The following is a 15473-nucleotide window of genomic DNA, read 5'->3' on the forward strand; positions in this document are numbered from 1 at the left end:
ACTCTTAGCTCAGTACTCGAGTGAGTTAAGTGATCGACATTATGTAAGCATGGTGCTTAGATATTGTTTGCCTGCGGATGTATTCTGCACTCTGGGTTATGTGGTAGATCGCAGATGTGACACTCCCGTTGAGTCCTTTATAGTCCACTCTCCATTTGTAGAGCAAGTAGAACATGGTTGCGAAGGGAGACAAGCTCTGTTCTTGATCTTCCTTCGTAATGTTTCTTACGCATAGATCCAAAGTTAGTTATACTATAGATGAGAGTGTATATACTTGGGTGTACAAAAGACTTAGTAAATAAGGAATGACTTATGAATCTTTTGCTCTTAACGAATCTCCTGCTTAGCCGTACTAGATTTTATGAGTCTCTATTTCTATCTCTGGAATACCATTATTACCTTACACTTATTATATATTTATCCCTTGACTTACCCCTGCCATAGCATGAGACTGATTTTATCATAAGTATATATATTTGTCAATATCTCTATGCCAATACAACTCCATAGATCCTCCCTGTGGATAAAATATAAATAACGATACCTGGTATACTCCCGGGTGAAATGCTACAATGGTACATTATTTGTGCGCTTGTGGATTACTTAGTATATGTAAATTTATAAGTGTTCTCAATAACTACCAACAACGCATTTTTGGCATCATGTTAGGGATGACAACTTAGTAAAGAGTGAGGCTAAGAAATGTCAACACAAGGAGATATAGCGATGTGTGCTGAAAACGCATGGGACAAGCGTATATTTCAAGTGTTTCGGATGTTTCAAAGATATGTTGCAATTGTTTCAGATGAATGTTGCAAAAGTAGATCAAAATGTTGCATATGTTGCAATGGTTGTACATATATGTTGCGAAGGTTTGTTCCCAATGTTTTATCTATGTTTTTGGATGTTTTATTGTAAGTGTGTTTATCTGGATATTGCATACGTTTCACACATGTGCTGCAAGTGTTTTATCTCGATATTGCGTATGTTTGCAATGGTTTTCAAGTTGTTTTCATGTGTTTTAAAAGCATGTTTCAAGTGTCTCATTTGTGTTTAGACGTATGTTGCAAGTGTTTGTATCTGGATGTTTCAAAAGTAGATCGGGTGTTGCACATGTTGCAATGCGCGTGAGAAGCGGAGGGGATGCGATCGGTCCCCACGCGTGGTCTGGCGGCGTCCGGGTGGCGTGGGCCCCTCATGGGCACGTGAAACCTAAGCGCAGGTGGGGGCGTGTTGTTTTTTTGCGAGCGTGGGCATGGATTGCTAGTGCGAACACAGGAAACGCGGGTGTCCATACACGGGCCTTGGGTCGGACGTCCGGGCGTTAGCCGTCCCGTTCCTCAAATCCCCAAATGTGCCACCACTGCCGCTCGCTTAGATGCAAATCATCCGTTCTATCCTACAGGCATGTTCGCTTGAACTTATCAGCCAGCTTATCAGCTAGAATATACAGTATTTTTCTCTCGTAATAAAACAGCTTCAGTCGGCTTTAATATCAGCCGAATAGGCCCGTACATCTCCTTCGACATCATAGGCCTCCTTTGGAAGTCCAGATCCCTGTGGATATCCCGGTCTTTTCTTTAGGTAGGATGCCCCGCGCGGAATTACGCCACGGGCTAGAATCCCCTTCATTTGGAAGCCCACATGGAGGGGGAGCTCGACCCGAACCCTGGCTTTTTCCCGAGGTGGCTCCTCCTACACGCTCGGGTTCGGGGAGCATTTCCCCGAGCGAGGCAATGCGCGAGACGAAGAAAGCACCCTACCGCTGCCACCACCGCCTCATCGACGCCGTCCTCGCCCCACCACCGTCTCATCAACGCCGTCCTCGCCCACCACCGCCTCCGTCGACACTGTCCTCGGCCCATCCTCGCCGCCCTCGCCTCACCGCCGCTGCCACGGCCTTCCTTGTCTCATCTCCGCCACTTCCTCGCCATTGATACGTGACTGCCGGCCTCGCTGTCAACCAGCATCATTTCCATCTCAGTTTCAAGATCTACTCCAGTTGAGATCCAAGATCCAGTGCAAGTTCCTCTCCTAGATCCACTGATTCTTACCTTTTGGTCAGCCTCCCATCACAGAGACTGACCCGGACTGCAACTTCTACAAGCGAATACTACTACTCAAGAAGTGGCGGAGCCACAGGGTATGCCAGGTATGCACTGGCATACCCTGTAGTACCGACAAGCATAGTATTATATATATAGGTATATCGTATAATGTATAAGTATCTATATTGTAAAAAAAGAAAAGAAAATGACTTACCTGGTGGAATCCTGGATCACGCCACCAAGAAAGGCCCACGTGAGGCGGCCCACACGGTAAGTCCACCAAAGGACCATGAAACGCCCTGATGGCCTGGTCACCTGGTGCCGCCGTGCATACGCAGTTACGCAATCCCACTGCCCACGTGAGTACGGGAGACTTTCCTCCCAATTTCCCTAACCTATCCCTAATGACCTAATCTAATCTCGATCGGAGGCGACGAAGCGAGAGGATGGAACATCGAAGTGATCGAACACGCCGCCTCATGCCGTGCCGCCTGAACGGTCGCACTAATTAGATTATCAGATAGTCACAGTCTTACGGAGGTTCGTCGTCTACTCGTCTTGATTCTTGATTCGTTATTTTGTTTAGATGAAATCCAAAATTTGTTATTCGGTCTCTTGTGCTATTCGTATTTTTTAAAAAAAAATTATTGTGTACTTCAATAGCAATTTTCAAACATCACAAATAATAAATTGCTTAATTATTTAGTATTGTGTTTAATATTTGTGCTCTTATGAAGAGAAACTCGGATGTTGCGGCCATGTTCGCTTAACTTATCAGCCTGGCTTATCAGCCATGGTACAGTGTTTTTCTCTCACAGCAAATCAGCGAATAGTACATTTTCAGCCTGGCTTACTTCTAAACGTTCCCTTGATCCGGTCGAACCTATGCTGGAAGAGCAGCCTCTTGGCAGAGTAATATAGAGTTGTTGTCTTCTATGTCGGCCTTCAATCCTTCTAACTCAAGACATATTTTCTTTGAAGTTGATGAAGATGATATACTCAAGACATTCATGTCTCTTCGAAAGCGTCAAATAAAACATTCAGAAAAATAGCATTGTAAGTCTCTGGTACTCTTTTATGCCTATATTTGAACTATTTATAATGTATTTAGTGGATAATTTCAACTTGATCCTTGAATTTACCGAATCATGTTACAAAATTTATAATTATTACCGAATTGCTAAAATGTATTTACCAAATTATATATGAAAATTTTTGGACGGGATACCCTAAATTAAAATTCTAGTTTCGCCACTGTACTCGAGTAGAAGAAAGGAAGGAATGGCTGACGTTGCTGTTGAAGAGAAGGTGGTGGAAGAGGTAGCAAGGCTGAGTTGGAATGCAAGCAATTTCGATGATCAACTTCCCTGACGTTGTTGTTGTCATCCCTGCTAGCAGGATCAGATGCAGTCACTTGTTTGTCTGTACTTCCCTGCATCTCTTTAAGCACGTCGGTATATATATTTCTGCTGCATGGTGCTGATTTGCTGATTATCTCTACTATAAGGGACCAATCAAAACTATACTAGGTCTAAAAAAAAACGTCCCCCATTAAGAGACTCTAACCATTGTGCACCAACAAAATTGTACCTAGGATTTCAACATCATTAAAATCTATGGCTTCTAATCCTGGCTCACAGGCTTCAACTCAATCCGATGGCCAACGTTTCTAATCCTTGCTCACAGGCTTCAACTCGATCCGATGGCCAACGTTATTTGATCTCCCACCCTCAAGTTTCAACGCATGCCTCTCGCTTCAACGCACGCCGCTTGCACGATGACACACCGGATGAGACCCACGATCAAATCCCAAACTCACAAAAAAAAACAAAGAAGTTTCCTTCCAAAAATCCTTCCACACGGAGAAACACCGCAGTGGCCCGTCCCGCGCCATCTTCCTCCCGACCCGTCCCGCCGCGGCGCCGCCCCGCCTCGCCTTGCAGAAGAAGAGTGCAGCAGCCGGCTCGACTTTGTCCCCACGGTTCGACCCAGTACAAGGCGTAGCGGCACGGGAAGGAGGAGAGAAGCGAGAGTCTTAACCGCCCGCCCGCCATGGCTTCGTCGTTGAAATCTTCCGACTCCACTTGGTAACGATCCATGGTGAGTGCGTACTTTTGATCCAGAAACCCTGGGTTTGCCAGCCAGATCTCTGGAATCTAATTGTTTGTTTTATCAGTTCCACTTCATGTTTCGCTGTTTTGTGTGCCTTGCACTGACCGAATCAGCGGATGGGTAGGGACGCCAATGCGGCACTGCTGCCTCCGTCGTTGTAATCCAGGGAAGCTGACGCAGCTGATACACCAAATAAAATCGGGGCCATGCAAGTCCACCTGAGTTTATTTGCTTCATTAATTCCGTGAGTAGTTCTGTGTATGGAACATTGTTCATATAACTTCTCAGAATGAGCAGTGCATCATTTTTTTAATCTTTTTTATATTTATGTTATTTTACTCTTGTTTAAACAACACAGCGCAGCACAGAAACCAACGGAGGATGAGAAAATTTTACTCTGATCCAGTTGGAAACGAGGCTATGATCTGCAGTAATAGTGATGATGAAATTCCTGCGCCTGGCACCACACAAAAGTTTATTAAGGAACCATGGAGGCCTTGGAGGAGCTATTGGAGCCTGCCGAGATCTGGGATAAGGTAACCCAGAGATTCTTCTTGTGTAGATGGTGTTGTAATTTTTAGGATGGTAACTAACCAGCTTTGAATTTGTTTGCATTTCTCACCAGTCTATAGTGAATCTTCTTAGTCCTGTTTTTCTTAATAGCAAAGCAAGGGTATTACTGCAATTGAGAGATCAGATTGTAGGAGGCCAGCCTCATGCCCACAGGCCATCGGAAAAGGTAGTCCTTTTTCTTCAGTTGCTCAACAGACCACAGCGAATTTGTACTTCTTTAGTTGCTTAACAGACCACGGCGAATTTGTACTTTAGTTGCTTAAAATCGACCTGAATTTAACCTATCTGCTTTGGACTTTCTAACTTGATGAATTTCGGATAAAATTCTATAGGTTACTTTGGGAAAAATCTAGTCCGCGAGTAATCCCTGTCATCAAATGGCAAAGGAACGATTATCAGGGTTGGTCATCCGGTTTATGTTCGGCAATCACTCTCTTCTCAAGCTCCAGCCAGATTAATGGCTATACATTTACGCAAGAACTGCTTGCCTGAGTGGCTGAGTTACAAAAAAAACTATCTAAAGTTTAGACATGTTAATTGTTTACATAAATTAAAAACTGTCTTGTGATCTAAAAATATTTCATGACATCTTCTCTTCCAATATATGTTGGTTTCGTTTTTCTATGCTTATTGCCCGTGCTAACTGTAACACCAAGCTACAAAGTGTTTTCTTCCTCGGAGTCCCACTCATCATCGTTGCACAGGGCACATAACTTGGCTTGGCTTGGTACTTACCATGTATCTTTTTTGCATGGAGGCAGGGTTGGAAAAAAATATTGATTGTTTTTGTTTCGCCTAGAGACAGAAAAAAGGTGCAGCCGGACATGAAGCCATGAGGCGTTCCTGATCGAGGTGACGGTGAGTGACCGGCTGATAGTCTTTAAGGCCTTTAGATAGTTGGATTACTCTCCTCTTTCATATGAGCATTGACCCTGAGTGGTCGAGGTGGATCCGAGTGCATGTTGCGGTTCAGCTCGGGACATGCAAAATGGAGCCACCAGGAGCTGCTGGCTAGAGGGGTATATGGTGGCTGCCATCATTTTACTCTTTCAAGAAACTACAGATCAATTTAGTCAAAAATAATTTTAGAAGTTATAATATATCTTCAATTATGTATTTGGTTCTGTGGTAATTAGTAGAGTTGTGTGGCAGAACCGCATAATCTAATGCCTCCCAGGAGTGCTTGTCTTCCATTAGACACTAAGCAATCAGAGGAGAACACTAAATTACTCGGTTCCGTCGGGCACACCGCAGGGGAGAACCCAAAAATCCATATTTTTTCATCAGGATCACAAATGAGAGAATAAAGCTTATAACATTTTTAACCATTTCTTACATCACTTTTAATACAATATCAGAGTATAACATTTATTATTTAACAGCGGAATATAAACATGTGATCAGAATTATAGCGAAAATGAGTATCTAATCATGACATGATGAAGTATTGATATATAAACTACGACAACAAATTATGAAACTTTCATTTATAAAAGCATTTGGTGAGAGTTATAAATAACAACTACGATCGCAGCGTAAAGGAGTTCTCTGAGCCCACCTGGAGGAATCCACACAAAAGAGTCAACTCTAGCTTCCACCTGTCACCTGCAACAGGGGGAATAAAACCCTGAGTACTCAATTGTACTCAGCAAGACTTACCCAACAGGAGAAAAGAAAAGACCCCAAGGATATGCAAGGCTATCTGGCTTGTGGGTTTATTGCATTTGCAGGAAACATTACTAAGCATGCGTCCTTATATTCGATTTTTATTAATAGTCGCATTGGTTCATTAACTACTCATTCTAAGTAAGCACATGTGCTACTTTCAAGCAGTGGTAAGCAATCAGATTTCCTTTTTTCATCTGTTATTCTTCAGTTCTTACTACGATGCTAAACCGTAGACAAGCCGTACCGGAACGCCGGCGATTCGCGATTCAATGCCCGCAGCTGGGTACCCTGAAAACACACACCCCGCTTGTACCCAAGGCACAAGCAGGACCAACCCATCACCATCCTGTCCCGAGTGTCTAGGTCCCCGTTCAAACTGGGACTCCAAGCCCCCGCCCCTGAGTCCCGGACTCAGTGCGGTGCAAGGACCTCCTCCACCAAAATAAAACCCTGACAGTCGGTCCAGAAAGAGTCGGATCCACGACAAGAGAGCAACAAGTCTTCCAAGCGCCCATACCCAAGTATGTGCTCGGGATAATAAGTCTGTGACTTGCCTAGAGTCTTATGCAACGACCGGTCCTTAACCAACATAGGCAGGGAAAATAGTGTAACCAAGCCATGCCCCGCGTCCACGGCGACACAACCTCTTACACCCACCAATACCCAAACCATATCCCTGCCCGGTCACCATTTTTCTTTCCACCATTTATATTTTTCCAAGTGATAATAATACAGTAATATATTTCCTATCTCTCGCGAATGACAGGCAATCACTCGACTTCTACCGGAGTCCTGTAGCATAGCATTCTACACGATCCTGTCATACTAGTAAGACTCATAGGATAAAGATATATATGCAAGTGGGTTTCATTCAACTCCTTAAAACTTAATGCACAAATATAAGTTAAACTGCAGAAAAGTAGGGGTTATGCACCGGGGCTTGTCGGGGTAAGATGTATATTAAAAAGTTAGTATATGTATTTTCAGATCATCCACAATCATCTGGATAGAAAGCCCATTGCATCATCTTCTGGAGAGAATACCATTACACCATCTTCGGATTCCCAATCATCCTTTGATCGATCCGTTGATCCATCATCGTACCTATATAATATGCATTGATGCAAATGTATAGATGTAAATAATCAACGACGACCGAAATGCTTAGAAACCCGATCATGCCTCACAAACTAACGAGCTCGCTCTAACGACAACCGTACTTATGCTACATATACACGTTGTCGGATAAGGGCTATTTCCCAACAATTATTTTAGTTATATAAACCTAAGTTGTTTCTTTATCCTATTCCATCAATTTAATCTTTATTCGTAATAGGACATCATTATCTAATTAGCAATTAGTTATTCCGAAGCTACAACAATTACAGTGAGTACCTAATATTGATAGGAGCCTACTGTACAAATTTCAGATTCAACAATATTACCAATTTATCATGGAAATTCCTACATGTTTATATTTTACAGTGTTAAGTACCATAAATTAATTATATAGCTTCCACGAATATTATCAAACTATGTGAACAAACTATACTAACATGTAGATCATGATTTTAGGAGACTAACAAAACTGATTTTATCATTTTGGACAACTACGTAATCTTATATTGATTTTACAAGTTTATTCCTGAAACTAATTTAGCAATCGCTTTAGAAACTAAAGGGCCAGTAGTTAACAAATCGGCCCAATCGGTCAGGGTAGCCCAGGCAGGCGCGGCCCAAGCGCGGACGGTGGCCACCGGCCGGCCCAGCAGCGCGGTAAGGCGCGGCGGCCCAGGCGGGGCACAGCGCGCGCGGCCAGAGGCCCAGGCGAGGCGCGCGGCCAGCGGCCCAGCTAGGCAGACAGGCGGCCCACCGGCACGCTCGCCGCAGCGGCCTAAGGCCGGCCCAAGCGCGCGGACGCGGACGGCCCAGCAAGCCGGCCCACGCCGCCAGGGCAGGGCAGCGGCGGTAATTTTGCGTTAAGACCCCCGAGTTTTCCTCAAATCACCTCGCAGTTCAATCAGCACTATTTCTATGGATCACGTATTTGTAGTAAGAACCTTATATAAATTATTCGTAGTGAAGACGCGGCGTGAGACTCGTCGTGGTTGCGCTCGGTAGTGGCGGAGTCGTGCGGTCGCGGCTAGCGAGGCGGCTCGGGCGCGCGGGCACGGTGGAGCCCCGGAGAACCGCCATCGGCGGCGTCCAGCCGGCGCGGTTCGTGGAGGCGGACAGGTGCTAAACAAGGCGGCTACCGGTGGGGCCGCGCGGGCTCGGTGGATGTGGTTGGCTCCGAGACGGCGTGGGACACCGGCGGCTCGGACGCGCTGCGGCTGCAGAACCCGCATGGGCCGAGGAGCTTACACCCGCATGCGAGGGGCAGGGCACGGTGGCCGCGGCCATGGCGACCACAGCGTGCCACGGAGGTGCTGAGGAGGCTCGCGGCGAGGCGGAGTTGCGCGTGGACTCGGCGCGCTGTGCGTGTGGTTAGCAGCGGAGTCGTGGTCCGGCCGGGCGCGGCAGTCGTGCGACCACACAGGACGCGGCGTGGGGAGTGCGCACGCGCGGTGGCCTGGCAGCAGCGCTGCAGGGCTGGGGCACCTCCTTCGGCACAGCAGGAAAGGAGAGGGAGGGGAAAACAGCGCTCGGCTCGGCTCGGTCCTAGGCGGTGGCGAGGGGAGCAGGATGAAGACGCACGCAGGCAACCGGAGGGAGGCGAGGGAAGCAAGGAGTGACCGACGGACATGGCAGCAAAAATACAAAAAGAAAGGGGACAGCATCACGAGGGTGGTTGTACGGCCGATGATCAAGCTGAGCGCTAGCTTATTAAATTCGTGTTGCATGCTCGAGCGAGTGGCTTGTCGGTTGGCACGGATAGCACCAAAAAGATGTGCATGCGCGCGGTCAAGTGCAACAGCGCCGCGGCAGGCAACAGCGCGGGGCCAGGCACAGCGAACGGATGGCGCGACGCACTTGACTTGACCCGGAAAAAAACACGCAGAGACAGAGGCAACAAGGAGACGCGTGCGGCTCTGTCCTCTACTTCCTAAACACAGCGTGGCAGAACGTCCGATCCAATCCATTGCACTGCCACAGCTCAATAATGGTGCTCCTTCCTGACTCTGTTGTGCGCAGGCCTGCGCTGGTACTTTTGCAGCTAGCTAAGTAGCTATTAGCGCTAGCCGCTAGCATTACCCGCCACTAGTATCTTTATCTAGCTAATCTTTCGAGACTATTATTATTTTATTCATACAAAAGGTCACACTAACAATCAGTTCAACTTAAAATTGATTCCGTCCTGTGTGATATCAATGATCAAGAAGAATTGATAGATATATATATATATATACACACACACACACACAAAGTAGGTGCGTGCAGACATGAGACAACTCAACTTAGCGGGATGCGAAGGCAGACAACGGCGCTGCGACAAAGACAATAACGTGACGAGACAACGGAGGCAGACTGCGGTATAGCTCCGTTGGCGATATCTAGCAAGCCCGCATACACGGCGACGTGGTCCGACAACGCGACCCGGATGTGAACAGCGAATTGTTTATAAAAATTGTTTTTCACGCTTAATCAAATAAACAAGCCATTCGCCATTTTATTTGCTATCAGACATATATAAGTCAAATTTTAAAATCCGAGAAAAATCGTTTTAGAAATTTTCGTAGGCCTAAATCACGGTGCTAAATAAGCTCGTAACACCAGGGGTGTTACAAGTTGCAATGTAATAATTGTTCAAAAAGTAAAACATGCATCTGTAATTTGAGAGAGTACCGGTTTGTGAAATATTTTTTTTTCTATAACGAGGCATAACATTATTCTTTTTTGCTTTCCAAGATATTTAAGTCAAAGTTATTAAAAAGGATTTCCCAAATCATACGATTGGTTTGCATTGTGATGTCTTGAGCTGTAATGGCTAAGTCTTACGCAAGGGAACCATCTTTGGGTTGTTTTAGAGAATCTCCAAGAGCCTTTCTAAATCTCGTTCTCTAAGTTATCATTTGGAGTCTTTTGCATATATTTCAATTCTAATTTGCATAGACCCGAAAGTTGCCGTAGCATTAGCACGGGTAATATACTAGTGATATAATAATATTCTGAATTGCTGATTATGATATAATATTCTTTTATTTACAACAGAGAGCTAATGTCGACACACTTGTTAGTATCTTGATGAGAGAACTGAAACATCATCTGCTGTTGGAGAACGAACTGATCGGTTCAGCCTATCCTATATATGCGTTCGTTTCTCTCATTTTGCCAGGTGTGCTGATCGATTCGGCTAGGACTTGTCTAAATGCACCTGGACTGAACACCCTTGAAAACAAGGTCAAACTGCTAGTGCTGAAGGAACTGAAGAAAATGTGGGACAAGGAGCCTGAACTTCCCTGGCAGCAGGGGGAGTTCTCGCACTCAAACACCCTCCTCGTGGACGATTCCCCTTACAAAGCTCTGCGCAATCCGGTACTGCCTTTTTCCTGTTCGTTACTACTTCATACGCAACATCTACCACAGCTGCTAATGCTCACTGCTGGACTGGGTTGTATATACTTCACACACTTGACACATGCATTGTCTCCCTTTGATGCATGTCTGCTGTGCAGCCGCACACCGCCATTTTCCCTTGCCCCTACAGCTACAAGAACGACAAGGACGATGCACTGGGTAATATACCATAATAAGCTTCGATCGACTTCATCAGACACTCAGACTAGTAATAAAATAAGGCGTAGTTACATTCTGCTTAGAACGCAGTAGTACAGTGTATAGAATTGAAGAGTGGTTACCCTGTTCGCTTGAACTTATCAGCATGACTTATCATGGTACAATGTTTTTCTTTCACAATAAATCACAATTTGGAAGGCCAAGACGGAACCGAAATGCAGATTCTTCGCATGGACACTAATGCACAAAAAAATTCTGACCGCAAACAACTTGATGAAGCGAGGATGGACGGATGACCCCATATGTAAACTATGTACAAATGATCAAGAGACACCAACGCACCTGTGTAAAGATTGCCCTTTCACTAAGGAAGTGTGGGAGTTGATCAAGATATGGTTCAGTTTAACTGACCTAAGCTCCATAAGCACAACTGGGTCGCTTCATAATTACTGGCGAAGATGTAGGAGAAAAGTTGACAAAAATCAAAGACGGCGCTTCGACGGGATCATAATCTATTTTTGGTGGAATATCTGGAAAGAGAGGAATATGCGAACTTTCCAACAAAAAAGTTTGAGCCCAAGACAAGTTGCAAGTTTGTGCAAAGATGATATAAGTCAATTTTCTTTGGCGACGTCTCCAATTCATAATACGGCGAACTAGCAGTGGACCTCTTCTTCAGTTGGGCCAGGGTTCTTATTTTCGGAGTGTCCCTAGTCTCAGTCTTTTTACCTTTTTTCTTCTGTATAGTTGTTTTTTCTGCCGTTTTACTAGTTTTCCGTTTTGTTTAGCAGGGGACGCTGGGTGTAAATAGAGAGTTGTATTTGCCCTTTTTTTTCATTATATCGTCTAATAAAATCCACGGCAAAGCTTTTGCCGTTCTTTCGAAGAAAAAAAATCAGCGAACATTACTTTTTAGTCTGCCTTTTTAGCGAAACAAACTGGATTATGGGTTAACAATGCTCCATGATCAGGACCTGGTGGAGAACTTCGCTTGTACCTCGAGAGCCTTGCCACTGCAGAGGATGTTCAGCGTTAGGAAGCGTTACGTTACGTCAGGGAGCACCCTTTTGGTCAGCCCCCATCACGGAGAGTGACCCGGACTGGAACTTCTACAATTGAATACTACTACTGGAGTAGACAGAAGAAAGGAAGGAATCGCTGAGGCTGCTGTTGACGAGAAGGTGGTGGAAGAGGTAGCAAGGCTGAGTTGCAATCCAACCAGAAACGGATGCGAGGGGCAGGGGTATTGGAAAAGTGGCCGGCTGGTGGGAGGTCTTAAGCATAAAATAATCCCACATCTAACCTTGTCCATTGAATTAGCATCTTATGCTCCTGATTCGTAGTTTCTAAAGTTGCACGGAGTGGTTGGTTTGCACCAGATACGAGGGAGGTCTGCCAAGCACAAGTCGATTCATATTTCCTAAACTAAACCGCTCTCCTGCATTGGAACTTGGAAGGAGACGCAGGTTTTCTTTTTTCACCTTTTTTTTCCTTTTTCTATGTTTTTCATTTTTTTAGAGGAAGCATTCATCTACCTAGAATGTTATGCATCAGTAAAACTTGGTGGAGAGGAGGCTGCTGAGGAGATAAAATTGTTGTCACCTCCTTACCACAGCTACTAGCCCCCTTGGCTTGGCAGGGAGACCACCTAACCTAACTATCAGCCCATCAGTTCTTCTTAGCTAAGTATTTAGGTGTTGAGCGCCTTGCCTTCCTAGTAAGAAGGGGGTCGGAGTTCCCTTAGGCGTCGAACAACATGCTTCATTGTGGGCCTAGAAGCAAGAGACTCCTGCGTGCACCGGACCGCCAGGTTCAGGAACTCAACCAGATCATCATGCGGGGCCTTCTCCCACAAGCCTTCGATGAAGAACTCGCGAACCCTGCTGATATTAAAGACGGCTGATAAGCCGGCTGAAACTGTTTTGTTGTGAGAGAAAAATACTGTATATTCTAGCTGATATGAAGCGAACACGCCCAAGAAGATTCACAGCCCAGCTGACAATGTTGAAACCATTTTCATATGGAGAAAATGATGGGTCCAGTGCTTTGTTGTCTGAAATCAGCTCCAGCAGCACAACTCCGTAACTGTAGACATCTGCTTTGTCAGACACGCGGCATGTCATTGCATACTCAGGAGCCACATAACCAAAAGTACCAGCAACATCCGTTGTCGCATGTGTTTCTGAGTTCTGGAGAAGCCTCGCCAATCCAAAATCAGAAAGGTATGCGTTGCATTCATTGTCGAGCAATATGTTGTTTGGCTTGACATCTCGGTGCAGAATGCGGGGGACGCATTCGTCATGCATGTACGCAAGCGCACGAGCAACGTCCAGAGCAATCTTGTGAAGCCTTCTCCAGCTGATTGGCCTCTTACCCCTCTCTTGTATGAACCTTTCCAGGTTGCCACCTGGCAGATAGTTGTATATCAGAAACATATCCGACTCGCTGATGTGGTACCCCAAGAGAGTGACAAGACGAGGATGACAGCATTGCCCAAGGATCCTCACTTGTGCTTGGAACTCCTTGTCGCCATGCTGCTTCCCAATAGCAAGCCTCTTTTGCCACAAGAACTCCAGGTGCCACCTCGGCTCCGTATGTCGCGCCAAAGCCGCCGGTGCCGATGCACCGCCCTGCTTGTTTGGGCTTATTTGACTGATAAGCCATGTTTGAAAGTACTGTTGGCTGATTTGGTGTGAGAGAAAAATATTGTTCATTGGTTGATAAGCCATGGCTTATAAGCCAAACACGACCAAGTGAATAGGCTGACAGTTGCTAGCATTGAAATTCCCAGTGGCGCGGACCACAGTCTCATATGTCAGGGGGGCTCCAATTTCAACATCGGCGAAAATCTTGACTTCCCTTCCCCTAAAAGAGCGCTTTGATGCTCTCTGAGGCCATTTCCTTGTGCAGATGCACAGGGTGAGTGCAACTAACAGAACCACAACAATGGCTGATGCTGAAGCTATGGCAACAATCTCTTTGAGCTATGCCTGTTGCGGTTGGTTATAAAAGAAAACTGTGCTAAGATCAGGTCATACGTAGATACATACACTACGTTTTACAAGTTTCAACACTCATCACTGCCGTCGAACACGAGCTTCCAGGGACGCTCAACCATCTCTATTACAAGGGACCAATCAAAATTACGCTTATTCTACCCAGAAAATTATCCTCTACAGAGATAACGTTCTTTCGTCCACACCAAATTGTGCACCCAGAAAAACCCTCATACAACAGACCAATGATGTAGATCTAATCTCCGAAGGCTTCACCATCATCCTGTACTAGATATGATCAACTGCCCATCCTACCTCCTGACAGCCCATTTTTTTGTCTCAATAGAGTCTTTCAATGGCATGTTTCAGTCCTCTCTTCCCCATTACTTAGAAAAAGTGAGCCACCGGTTTAGGTACAAGATACTATCATTACCGCCTGGACAATTAGACAGCCAACCCGTAATCGCAACGACCCAATTGCAAGAGCGGAGCTCTACCAACTGAGTTATATCCCCCCCCCCCCCCGAGCCAAGTGGAGTATGCATGAAAGAGTCAGATGCTTCTTCTATTCTTTTTCCTGGCGTAGCTAGGCCATCCTAGACTTGAACCAGAGACCTCGCCCGTGAAGTAAATCATCGCCCCTACAATCCAACCAATTGGGTCGACATGGGGAATTCCAGGCTTCAACGCAGCTCCTTCCAGGCTTCAAACGTGACTTCGTCCCTGCGAGCCACGAACGTCAACTCCCATGGGCGGCCAGGGTTCGATTCCCAATCCCCACGCCCCATTTTCTTCTCTTGCGAAAAAAAGTCGGGCCGCATCCGTCGATGCGCCATCGGCGCCGGCACCCACAGCCTTGCCAGCCGCTGTCATGGGTAAAAGTCGGGCTCCCGCGTCCGCCAGCCCCGCCGTGGCCCTAGCCGCGCTTCGACCGCCCCCCACTGGCCGCGCAGTGCTAACGCCGGCGCAATCTCCGCCCGTGGGGGACGACGCAGCGATGTCACGACGGCGGCGTGGCTATGGAGGATGAGGAGCAATGGGGATCCAATCGATGGTGAGGACGTAGACGTGGACGCCATCGGCGATGAAGCAGCAAGGTCCTGCTCTGCACCTCTTTTACCCAGCCCCCACAGCCATTCCCTCATTGCCCAAACCCTAGCATCATTGCTGATCTGTTCTCGTGCACAGCTGCAGGAGTTCGACAAAATGAAGTAATGGCTCTAGGAGATTGAGGAATCTGCCACTGCGCTCTGGGAGATGCAGACCAAGGTTGCCAAGGTTTGTAATCCTTCCCATACGCGCTACTTTTCCATTCCAATAGGTAAGATCCACATATGAAGTACGGTTCGTCGGGCAAAAAAATAGCTTTGTAAAAGAAATGCTTATATGTGGTGATTTG

General features: G+C 46.1%; 1 protein-coding gene and 1 long non-coding RNA gene across 5 annotated transcripts; one reads left to right on the forward strand and one right to left on the reverse strand.

Moving 5' to 3' along the window:
• Nucleotides 1–3898: 3898 nt before the first annotated feature.
• Nucleotides 3899–5757, forward strand: LOC136453441 (uncharacterized). Of its 4 annotated transcripts, none has more exons than XR_010759025.1 (5): nucleotides 3899–4148; nucleotides 4274–4404; nucleotides 4519–4696; nucleotides 4786–4899; nucleotides 5066–5757. It is a non-coding gene; the product is annotated as an uncharacterized lncRNA (long non-coding RNA). The 4 variants fall into 4 exon arrangements; XR_010759026.1 differs by having other exon boundaries at nucleotides 4824–4899; XR_010759023.1 differs by having other exon boundaries at nucleotides 4786–5757.
• A 7035-nt stretch (nucleotides 5758–12792) lies between these two features.
• Nucleotides 12793–14353, reverse strand: LOC136455286 (LRR receptor-like serine/threonine-protein kinase RPK2). The gene is given in 5 exon segments (XM_066455381.1): nucleotides 12793–12962; nucleotides 13048–13637; nucleotides 13639–13708; nucleotides 13846–14062; nucleotides 14318–14353. Coding segments are annotated over 5 exon segments (1083 nt in total).
• Nucleotides 14354–15473: the final 1120 nt, after the last annotated feature.

This window comes from Miscanthus floridulus, chromosome 5 (assembly GCF_019320115.1).
Source record: "Miscanthus floridulus cultivar M001 chromosome 5, ASM1932011v1, whole genome shotgun sequence".
NCBI lineage: Eukaryota > Viridiplantae > Streptophyta > Magnoliopsida > Poales > Poaceae > Miscanthus > Miscanthus floridulus.